Source organism: Bombina bombina, chromosome 5, assembly GCF_027579735.1.
Source record: "Bombina bombina isolate aBomBom1 chromosome 5, aBomBom1.pri, whole genome shotgun sequence".
Lineage (NCBI taxonomy): Eukaryota > Metazoa > Chordata > Amphibia > Anura > Bombinatoridae > Bombina > Bombina bombina.
Window position 1 is genome coordinate 702,854,067 of NC_069503.1, and position 12,873 is coordinate 702,866,939.

General features: G+C 34.4%; 1 protein-coding gene across 1 annotated transcript in view; it reads left to right on the forward strand.

Moving 5' to 3' along the window:
* LOC128661599 (collagen alpha-1(IX) chain-like) overlaps positions 1-12,873 on the forward strand; it is a 130,500-nt gene that overhangs the window by 91,424 nt on the left and 26,203 nt on the right. The window contains exons 22-24 of the mRNA XM_053715835.1: positions 3,193-3,237; positions 6,363-6,395; positions 10,212-10,358. Of these exons, the coding sequence (XP_053571810.1) occupies positions 3,193-3,237; positions 6,363-6,395; positions 10,212-10,358 (225 nt within the window). The remainder of the gene's footprint in view (positions 1-3,192; positions 3,238-6,362; positions 6,396-10,211; positions 10,359-12,873) is intronic.

Consider the following 12,873-nt stretch of genomic DNA (forward strand, 5'->3'; position numbering starts at 1 on the left):
AATATGGAAGACAGTTTCCTATAGTGTTTGAGGGCCCAATAATCCATTGTATATATTTTTGAATAATTTTAAAATCAAATAAAGGAACATTCGGAATATTGTATGTTAGTTGTGTACTAGTTTCATAGTTTAAAATTGTGATTTTAGCTATATTTTTAGCTTTTTTATTATACAGAAAACAATGTTTATTAAGACTTGAACTAAGCAATTGTAAACATTTAAATATGTATTAAAACCTGAACTGAACATATGTAAAAATATAAACAGTCATGCAAATAGCTAAGAAACACACACCTAGATTACGAGTTTTGCATTAGAGGCTGTGCGGTGCTAACGAGCAGTTTTCCCTCACCGCTCACTTAACTTCAACGCTGGTATTACGAGTTTTCAGAAACCCGTCATTAAAAGACAAGAAGTGAGCGTTGAGCAAACTTTTGCTCATTACTGCACTCCAATACCAGCGCTGCTTAAGTCAGCGGTGAGCTGGTGTAACGTGCTCGTGCACGATTTCCCCATAGGAATCAACGGGGAGAGCCGGCTGAAAAAAAGTCTAACACCTTCAAAAAAGCAGCGTAAAACTCCTTAATAAAGCCCCATTGATTCCTATGGGGAAATAAAATGTATGTCTACACCTAACACCCTAACCTGAATCCCGAGTCTAAACACCCCTAATCTTACACTTATTAACCCCTAATCTGCCGCCCCAACATCGCCGACACCTGCATTATATTATTAACCCCTAATCTGCCGCTCCGTACACCGCTGCCACCTACATTATATGTATTAACCCCTAATCTGCTGCGCCAACATCGCCGACACCTACATTATATTTATTAACCCCTAATCTGACTTCACCAATGTCGCCGACACCTACATTATATTATTAACCCCTAATCTGCCGCCACCAACGTCGCCGCCACTACATTAAAGCTATTAACCTCTAAACCTAAGTCTAACCCTAAACCTAACACCCACTAACTTAAATATAATTACAATAAATCTAAATAAATATTCCTATCATTAACTAAATTATTCCTATTTAAAACTAAATACCTATAAAATAAACCCTAAGCTAGCTACAATATAACTAATAGTTACATTGTATCTAGCTTAGGGTTTATTTTTATTTTACAGGCAAGTTTGTATTTATTTTAACTAGGTAGAATAGTTATTAAATAGTAAATAGTTATTAACTATTTAATAACTACCTAGCTAAAATAAATACAAAAGTACCTGTAAAATAAAACCTAACCTAAGTTACAATAACACCTAACACTACACTATAATTAAATAAATTAACTAAATTAACAACAATTAGCTAAATTAAATTAGCTAAAGTACAACCCCCCCCACTAAATTACAGAAAATAATAAACAAATTACAGATATTTAAACTAATTACACCTAATCTAATAGCCCTATTAAAATAAAAAAGCCCCCCAAAATAAAAAAAACCCTAGCCTAAACTAAACTACCAATATTGCCTCAAAGTAATCAGCTCTTTATCCTGTAAAAAAAATACAATCACCCCCCCAACAGTAAAACCCACCACCCACACAACCAACCCCCTAAATAAAATACTATCTAAAAAAACTAAGCTCCCCATTGCCCTGAAAAGAGCATTTGGATGGTCATTGCCCTTAAAAGGGCAGTTAGCTCTTTTGCCAGGTTTTACTGTTGGGGGGGTGTTTGTATTTTTTTACAGGAAAAACAGCTTATTACTTTGGGGCAATGCCCCGCAAAAGGCCCTTTTAAGGGCTATTGGTAGTTTAGTTTAGGCTAGGCTTTTTTTTTATTTTGTGGGGGCTTTTTTATTTTAATAGGGCTATTAGGTTAGGTGTAATTAGTTTAAATATCTGTAATTTGTTTATTATTTTCTGTAATTTAGTGTTTTGTTTTTTTTGTACTTTAGCTAATATAATTTAATTTAGCTAATTGTTGTTAATTTAGTTTATTTAATTATAGTGTAGTGTTAGGTGTTATTGTAACTTAGGTTAGGTTTTATTTTACAGGTATTTTTGTATTTATTTTAGCTAGGTAGTTATTAAATAGTTAATAACTATTTAATAACTATTCTACCTAGTTAAAATAAATACAAACTTGCCTGTAAAAAAAAATATACCCTAAGCTAGATACAATGTAACTATTAGTTATATTGTAGCTATCTTAGGGTTTATTTTATAGGTAAGTATTTAGTTTTAAATAGGGATAATTTAGCTAATAATAGGAATATTTATTTAGCTTTATTTAAATTATATTTAAGTAAGGGGGTGTTAGGTTTAGGGTTAGACTTAGGTTTAGGGGTTAATAACTTTAATATTATGGCGGCGACGTTGGTGGTGGCAGATTAGGGGTTAATAATATAATGTAGGTGTCGGCGACATTGGGGAAGGCAGATTAGGGGTTAATAGATATAATGTAGGTGTCGGCGATGTTGGGGGCAGCAGATTAGGGGTTCATAAATATAATGTAGGGGGCGGTGGTGTCCGGAGAGGCAGATTAGGGGTTAACAAAAGGAATTATAGTGTTTGCGATGCTTGAGGGCCTCGGTTTAGGAGTTAATAGGTAGTTTATGGGTGTAAGTGTACTTTTTAGCACTTTAGTTATGAGTTTTATGTTACGGCGTTGTACCATAAAACTCATAACTACTGACTTTTAAATGCGTTAGGGATCTTGACAGGGTAGGGTGTACTGCTCACGTTTTGGCCTTCCAGGACAGACTCGTAATATCAGCACTATGGAAGTCCCATAGAAAAAGGACTTTACTAAGTTTACGTAAGTCGTTTTGCGGTAAGGCCAAAGAAGTGTGCGGTGACCCTAAACCTGCAAGACTCGTAATACCAGCGGGCCTAAAAAAGCAGCGTTAGGACCTCTTAACGCTCCTTTTTTACCCTAACGCACAACTCATAATCTAGCCGACAGTTTGAACAAAGTAAAGGCTAATAAATTAGAAAATAAATGTTTTCTAATTTACTGGAACACCAAACAATAATCCATTTTCTATTACATTGAAATGACCTCACATTTTAAACCTTAGAATAAAAAATTCTTACAGCTCTTCTAATGATTTGGAATATATGCAATTGTTATTTACTTTATTTCATTTTAATTAACAAAGTTATTTTATGCAGCATTAAAATTGATTTTAATGAAAAAGTGTAATTATCTTATCACAAAAATGTTTCTCTTGTAGGGTGAAAAAGGACGGCAGGGGGCCAAGGGAAATGTTGGTGCAAAGGTATATTTATATCTATTTTCAAAGAGAATGAATTAAAGTAGTAAAACAACATGTTAGCATTAAAATAACAGCAGAAATATATATATTTATTGTTTCCCCATGATGTTGTTAATGGGTGCACCACCCTGCTGCTTTTACTGACCACCCAGGTAAAATGTAATGTATATATGTTTGTGTGTGCAGGGGCAGAACTACCATTGCTGCAGCAGCCCATAACATCCTGTCTATACAATAGGAGTGTGCAGAATGTGTACAATCCCAATGCACTTAAAAAGACAGTAAACACGAGGCATTTCTGTTATTTTGCCATAATAACATATCTGCCAAGTCTAAACATTTACAAAACAAATTAACATCTAATTCTGCAATTATTTTTCAATAACCAAACTCCATGCACCATTTGCTTTATTTAAAAGGAGTAAGTTTGGCCTTCAGTCTGCAGACAACAAGACTAGCCCCATTCATTATATTAGTATAAAGTACATTGTTATGCAGTTGTTTTCTGTTAAAGCCAATTGGGGAAAGATACATAGCAGGGTTAGACATAAGATGTCTCCAGTGGGCTTTATCAGTTTTGAGAATTAGAAAAGTCACAATTTTCAGAGTTAAATTACATGAACAAGGAGCAAAATAAATAATGAAAATACATTTCAAAGTTGTGTTACTGTGCAAAAATAAACCTTATGTATTAAAATGTCAAGGTGTTTACTGTCCCTTTAAATGGATATATAACATCCTGGCATGTTAATTTGTGGATTTTACCATGATCTGAAAGGTAAAAAATATATGTCCTTAAATTTTCCTTCTGACACTTGTTATGAAAATATGTTTGCTTGGGCTCTGTTTGTGTGTCCTTGGCAGGATTATAGCTAAACAAACAGAACTTCCAGAGCTCCCTTTAGTAGTGTTGTCTCTTGAATTCTTGTCATCAAGTAATTAAGCTGTAAAAGTATGAGATGCTTAAGTCCCTTGATCTTCAGTGGCACAAGTCTAACCACCTTGCTGCTGAGTATGTCAGATATCATTTGCATAATTCATGGTTCTTATTGTAACATACAGCAAGATGTGGCTGTATTCTTCTAGTTTGAGCACATCCTTCTAGTGGCTGCCTATGAGTTCTAAAGAAATGGTGTTTGTGTCTGACTTAGGACCTGGTTCTCAAGTTTGATTACTTTAAAAGACCTAACAGTGCTATAAGCTCTTTCTCATAATTCTTTTAAGACAAATGTTACCTTGATAGCTGTGTGTGTTTGACAGCTAATGGGTGTAACCTACATGTCTGTATGCAAAGGAGAGACAAATACATTACTGTATAGTGCTAAATAAAGTAAGCAGTACAAAAAGTATATTTAATGTATAAGATAAAAATTGTGATCAGAGTACACATTAAAAATCATATAAATAGGGGTACTTCCTTGTGGCAGTCATCTTAATGGTCGCACTGAGCTTCAGCTCCTGAGGATTTTGTCCAATATATTTAATCTTATAATTTTGAAGTATCAAACATGTTTAACTGTGCCAATGATACAGAGTTGCCAATCAGAAACTTGTTTAAAAAGTAAAGTCTTCTTTATTTGCATTCCATTAAAAATATGGGAAAAAAATGTATCAGGTAAAAAAACAGATAAACTCAGTCAGGATAGCAGGAAAACCAAAGTTCCAATGAATGGTATTTGTATGTTACTGGCAGCCAAGGGGTAAAATAACTGCTCAGTTGTAAAATATATGCATGGGAGGATCAAGAGTGGGAACTAAGGTAGTTCTTTTGGGAGGTATTGTGTGACTCTACCTACCATCTTGGCCATTCATCAACAGTATTATTGTGGAGGACAACTGGCAACTCTAATCCTACCTCGAACTTCGGCTGAGAGACCTGTGTTTGATTATTATTCATGAGCAACATGCATCGAGTTAGTTTATTTTGTGAAGAATCAGACTCCAGCCGCATGTAATTAAAGGGACAGTCTAGTCCAAAACAAACTTTCATTATTCAGATAGGGCATGTAATTTTAAACAATTTTCCAATTTACTTCTATCACCAATGTTGCTTTGTTCTCTTGGCATTCTTAGTTGAAAGCTAAATCTAGGAAGTTCATATGCTAATTTCTAAGCCCTTGAAGGCTGCCTCTTAGCTCAGGGCATTTTGACAGTTTTTATCCACTAGAGGGTGTTAGTTCATGTGTTTCATATAGCTAACATTGTGCTCACATTTATTTATTTATGAGTCAACACTGATTGGCTAAAATGCAAGTCTGTCAAAAGAAGTGAAATAAGGGGCAGTTTGCAGAGACTTAGCTACAAGATAATCACAGAGGTAAAAAGTGTATTAAAATAACAGGGTTGGTTATGCAAAACTAGGGAGTGGGTAATAAAGGGATTATCTATCTTTTAAAACAATAAATATTCTGGTGTAGACTGTCCCTTTAATGAGTGGGCACACATCCAAAAAAAATGCAGGTAATGCAACATCTAAATTTGTGCAGCAGCCTGCTTTATAAATAAAGGTTATTTTGCAGTAGGGATAAAAAGGAAAATGTCAACACCATTGTTTGTAATCTACTTTGTTGTATTTGTATTGATGTATATATTGTCTGGTGTCTATATTCAAAGCTAACTTTATTTAGGGTAGCTGTGCCTCAGACTTACAACTAGGCTAGTCATTTTTAAAACAGGGCTAATATCTATATGCCTGTGAAAGAATGCTGCCAAATGGTTTAATTCTTTATTGTTGTATATAGCATTCTGTATACAGTTAAGTGCTATGCTATATTTAATGCTATTATTGTTGTATATATCATTGCACATATCTCTATATAGAGGTTGGGCACAAATTCAATATAAGATCAGTGTTTCTTTGCTGCATTTTTAATGGTTTTGTCCCATATTGTTTAAGAATTAAAATGTACTATAATTATGCAATTAACCCCATAATTATCAATTTAAGTATAATATAAGTCTTATTTTGACTTTTGTAGAGAAAAAATGCATTTTCAATATTCATTTTACTTCCGCTATTATTATTATTATTATTATTATTATTATTATTAATGTTTTAACTTCTGAACTATTTCATTAAAATATTTAATAAATGGTTGCCTGACTTTGCTCTTTTTATTTTATAACAGGGCGATGGTGGAGACAGTGGAGACAAGGGATCTGTAAGTAACTTGTACTAGTTCATATATAAAGAGCTTCTTAAATGATTTCTGATTTTAAAAGGGCACAGTGTTTACATTGCAAGAGATTTTTTTCTTCATGTAGTGGTGTATGCAGATTCTGCCTAATATGTACAGGTTTGTGTTTGCTGAAATAGAGAATGGAATAATCTTCAGACGCAGGATAATCTAAACTCTATAGGGCATATTTATCAAGCTCAGTACGGAGCTTGATGCCCCATGTCTAAAGAGCGCTGCTCCATAACCTGTCTGCCTGCTCTGAGGCCGAGGATAGAAATCGCCAGAAATCAACCCGATCGAATACGATTGGGTTGATTGACACCTCATGCTAGCGGCCGCGAATCTGCAGTGGGCGGCATTGCACCAGCAGTTCACAAGAACTGCTGGTACAATGATAAATGCTAAGAGCTTATGCTGTCAGCATTTATCGATGTGCAGCGGACATGATCCGCAATATCGGATCATGTCCGCTCGCACACTCATAAATATGCCCCTATACGTGTGATTCACTAATGCTAGAAAGGCCTCTCTAGTCTCAATAATGTCTTCCTTATTCTCTGCAGCCTATTGGCTAAATAATTGAGTTATGGCTAAATTTGAATTATTTCAAAGAATATTCTGGACTTGGAGAGGCAAGAGAGGCAGCTCTGGTGAATCTTCAGGACTGTTTAATGTGTCAACCAGCCAAGGCTTCATAAAACATTAATGAGAATCTTTTTATTTATTCATACGGATTTTGATATTTTCAGCACATCCAATAAGTAAATACTGTAATCTGTATTCCAGTTGAAGATTTTGAGGTAGTTTTTAAATACATGTTGAATTGTTTTAGAACTTTATCCTACAGTTATTAGCCCTCTCCATATTTTATGTATTTAAAAGTGCCTGCAATACTAGGTGGTACTGAATAAATAAGAAACATAAGCATAATATATCCATAAGTAAACATACTGACACTTTAGTTATCTATGGATATGCTCTTGGGTGAAAATATGCTTGTGCAATGCCGTCCCCTGCTCATGTGAGGCCAATCATGCGTGAGCTGGGGCTGTCAATCACCCCAGTCGGATTTGGCTGGGGTGATTTTAATCCGCCAGCTAAGAGCTGGCGTAGCAGTTAGGAAGCAGAGGTCTGATGACTGCTGCTTCTTAAAGGGACATTCCAGTCAAAATATAAATGCACAAAGATTTATTACATCTTTGAATAGAAATATATATTTGCAATATACATGTATTGGCAAAAATGCTTCTAGTAAAAGTTATCACTGCTTTGGTGTTAGCATTTTTCTCTGCACGTGTATGTGAAGCATAGCTAGATATTGTCACTGCACCCACATGTTAAATAATGCAGCTGCTCAGACCATCAGTAGGGCTTGTATCATGTTAGCAATTAACAAATTGAGTAATTACCAGATGGTACAAGCACCTTAGGCTCTCTGAGCAAGTGCTGTGTTTAAAATGCTGGTGCACGGTGCATACTTAAATACACTTTTGAAACAGCTATAGCTTTTATTAGAAGCATTTTTGCTAATGCATGTTAATTACAAAATTTCTTCTGTTCAATACATAAATGCACCAATGGCATTTCCAATTTTGGCTGGAATATCCCTTTAACTATCGACACAGGCACTCTAAAGTTGCATATGCGGCTTGATAAATAGAGCCCTAAGTATACAATCTTATAGGGATAGCTATTGTATCTTTTTTATTTGTTTTCACCTTTATTGAGAAAATAAAGCAAATGGGTAATAATATCACCAACAAGATAACATAAACATAGATATGTGCAGTTATACATAATGGAATCAAAGGGTTGTTGGTTATATCACAGAACAAAACATTTCCTTAGTTTTATATTAAACTAGTAAAAAACGATATAGGGAAAAACACAATTGTTACAGTTTTGCTTAAAATCAACATAGGTTTACAAAATGATCTAAATACACAGGCGTATAGATATCTAGAGGCCCAAGTGATCCCCATAACATGCTGTAATTAAAATAGGGAACACTCCGTATTAAAGAAAAGTTGTCATAAAGATTGCAAATGAATATAGTTAGAAAAATACATATAGGATAGGTCTCAGTAAAAGACCAGTTAAAGGGCATTATTATTATTATTATTATCAGGTATTTGTAGAGCGCCAACATAAAAATAACATGAGCGAAACAATGACATACCATGGACTAGGTACAATAAATGTATCCTATTTATAATAGAAGATCAGAGTTGTCAATTTCCAAAATATTCAGCTGAACAAGGCAAGGAAAACAATAATAGCTGTTAAAAGCCCAAGTTTGGTGTTAAAGGGACACTGAACCCAAATTTTTTCTTTCATGATTCAGATAGAGCATGCAATTTTCAGCAACTTTCTAATTTACACCTATTATCAATTTTTCTTCGTTCTCTTGCTATCTTTATTTAAAAAAGAAGGCACCTAAGCTTTTTTTTGGTTCAGACCTCTGGAAATCAGTTTTTATTGGTGGATGAATTTATCCACCAATCAGCAAGGACAACCCAGGTTGTTCACCAAAAATGGGCCGGCATCTAAACTTACATTCTTGCATTTCAAATAACGATGCCAAGAGAATGAAGAAAATTTGATAATAGGAATAAATTAGAAAGTTGCTTAAAATTTCATGCTCTATCTGAATAACGAAAGAAAAAATGTGGGTTCATTGTCCCTTTAATAGGGTCACAAAAGAAAGGTAGAAGTTAATTGTAACAAACCAAGCCATTTAAATACAGATTGCAGAGATTGTAAAGGGTTATAGAAGAGTTGTCATATAAATAAACATTATCTGTAAAGTCAGCAAGATTCTGATAGTCCCAGATAAAATATGGTACAAAGTGTTAAACGTTTCTTTTCAGAGCCTGGAAGTTTGATGGTGGCTTGTAAATTTGCATTAATTCCAAAAGCAGATAGCACTGCACTTGCACAGATATTCTGACCATCAGGCACTATAGCGCCAGGCACATTGCAGAGCTCTACTAAGCAGGAGAGAAATAGAGGAGATCAATGGTGAGGAGGTATCCAACATATTCCTTCACATGCTTTAGATGCATTCCTGACAGCTGCAACAGTAGAGCATGCAAGCTCAGTCTTCTTTACAAACAAGAGTTGCTGATTTAGTAACCTTCAGGCAAGTCCTGAGAGCGTGGTGCAATGTACTATAATGCATAATCAAGACTGTAGTAGATTTTGGAGGTCAGACCATCATTTACTGAAAATTAACAATATCATTGGGTTATTTTCATGCAAACACTGTTGTGTTATAGAGAAAATCACTATGGGACCACTACCTTCAGTGTGAAGCTGAGTGCCCATATTAGCAGAGCTACAGAGCCATTTCCTTAGTATGTTAGCTCCAAGCACAAGTGCACAGATGCAACTCTGAATGCTTGTAGCCCTGATTATGAATAATAATATTGACCAGATTTGCAATTTGCTAATGCCAGGGCATCAGAAGGTGTAAACTGATAATATATAGATAAAAAAAAGCGTAATAAAGCATATTAGATATAGCCTGAAGAATAAATAGTGCCAGATGATATCTAGTAAGACGTCTTCCTCAAGGAGTGCAATAAAATCAATTTTCCATAATGTGTGTCCCCCTGAAAATTCACCCTCTTCATTTCAATATGTAGCACTGAATATATTAAAACATTTACTATTACAATTTGGTAACCATATAAATTATATGTAACCTTTGAAGAAAATAATATTTTTTTGTGAATTTTAAAAAAAAATGGTAGCAGGAGAGCAATGAGCAGTTTCTTTAATTTCTCTTGCTTATAGCAAGGAAAGCGTGGTCCTCCTGGTCCAGAGGGTCAAGTAGGCAGAAGGGGAACACCTGGATTGCCAGGCTCAAGAGGTTACCCTGGTCCAGTTGGTGTGAATGGACAACAAGGTCCTCCCGGAACTCCTGGACATCCCGGGCCATTGGTAAGTTCCAACAGCATTACTTCAATTACTATTTTAGAAAAAAAATGCTTCTTCAACCTAATTTGTAAATAAGCAGTTTCACACCGCAAAGGACATAACATTGTTAATATAAATGGGACTGTTAAGCCTTATAATGCTTATTACAACTTTGTAATCAATGCCACCTTCTACACATAGGGCTAGATTATGAGTGGATCCTTATTGTTTGCGTGCAAGCGATTTCAGGTTATTGCGGGACGTTTGCATGCAGTTAAACTCCGCTCGTATTACAAGTTGAAAGTAAGCACGAACACTTGGGCGCAATCGTGATTTATGCTAGAATGATTACTGCGACCTCAGAGCTCTGATTAACTGTTACGCTCAAATAAAACATGCCACAAAAATACATTTAATAGTACAGTTACATTCATAATAACACTGTCTGATAAAAAATATTAAATACAAATTGCATAAAAAAAGTTATAAGGGCTCAAAGATATGAGAACTCAGGTGTTAGAAAAAAAAAAAGGACGGCAAAGGGCTTTAACATAGAGATACATACATATACATGTCTAAATATATGTGCATATATATATATATGTGTGTGTGTGCATATGTATTTATATGTGTATATATGTATTTACAGTCATATATACACATATAAACACATAAATACATATATGTAAACGTGTATAGACACACACACATACATATATGTATATATATATATATATATATATATATATATATATATATATATATATATATATATATATATATATATATATATATATATATATATATATATTAGTGCATTAGAGCCCTTTGCAGTCAGGTAGATGAAATAAAATAATTAAATGCAATATTCATGTTTAATAAAGTGTTATACTGTGTATGTACTGTAATTGCAGAATACATTCTATGTATTTTTAAATAGATATTCCTATATATATATCTGTATATATCTATACCTATTATATAATCATGCATATATAGGTATTAGGGATGTGCATTCCAATATTTTGGGAGGATCCAAATGCTGAAGTAAGCAGTGGCTCATGCCCTTTAAATATTTTCGTAGCTAGATTAATTCTTGTAAAAGATCCCCACTCTAAGATCTGAATTTGCAGAGATTTTAGTGTGGTAATCTTTTACAGGAAATCAATCCGGCTACGAAAATATCCGAAGGGCACGGGCAGCTGCTTAATTCTGCATTTAGATCCTCAAGAAAGATCAGAATGTGCATCCCTAATAGTTGTGCAAAAATCCATCATATATATATTTAAATATCTATTTAAGAATAAATAGAACATATTCTGCTATGTGTAGAACATTGGATTATGAACTTTGCAATATTATTTTTTTTCTCCTCCATTGAAGTCTATGGGGAATGCAATTTTTTGTGTTCACGACTTCTCAAAGTCTATTGGTTACCGTGACTTTGCGAACAAGAGAGGGCAAACTTTTTACTTTCAACTAGTAATACAAGCGCAAATCTCTGAGATAAAAAAAAATACTTCTAGCGGTTTTACCACTCAAACGCGAGCACAAACTACCACTCCACTCGTAATATAGCCCATAAAGATCACCATGAAAATGTGACAAGCAAGCTCATTCATGTCTAATTCATACCAGTCTCTCTATGCTCTGATATTAGTGCAGGGGGAGTATAAAAGAAAAAAGACCAGCGGGTGTTACATTATTTCTTTTCTGTTTAAAATGTCTCAGATTGTATACAAATATTCTGTTACATTTCCCCCACCCCAGAAATTAAATATCTATAGGGGTAAAACGTGGATATTTATTGATGGCTGTTCATCTGAACACACACACAGAGCATATAACTTGGAGTAAATAGATACCATTTAAAGCAAACTACACAAATTGAATCAGATTTACAATTAATTAAAATAACCTGCAAATTAACTCAATATTTTAGCTATTCAAATTAACCATTAACAATACACTAACAAAAACTGAACAAATAATAACTGCTTCCTGCTTTTTCACTACTAAAGACTATATAACAATACTAATAAATAAAAAGGAGGGCTGCCCTCCATGCAATCCCTATGAATTATATAGCACAAAACCACTAAACAAAATACTAAAATGTACAATATGATTTATTTTATTATTTCTATAAGATAGCATATTGCATTCCTGATTAAGACCACTGGAAGTCCTGGTGTCCATTTTTAAAATCTCAGTCTAAAGAAATCCTTTTTAGAAAGAATGCAATCTATCCCACATCTAGGGGCCGATTTAACATTGTGCGGACGGACATGATAAATGCCAACAGCATAAGCTGTCTGGATTTATTATTGCACAAGAATTTCTTATGAAATGCTTGTGCAATGCTGCCCCCTGCACATTCACGTCCAATCGGCCGCTAGCAGGGGGTGACAATCATCCAGATCGTATCTGATAGAGATAATTGCTGTCCGCCACCTCAAATGTGGCGGACGAGTTAAGGAGCAGCGGTCTAAAAGAGATCACTGAACTCAAATTTTTTCTTTCATGATTCAGAAAGAGC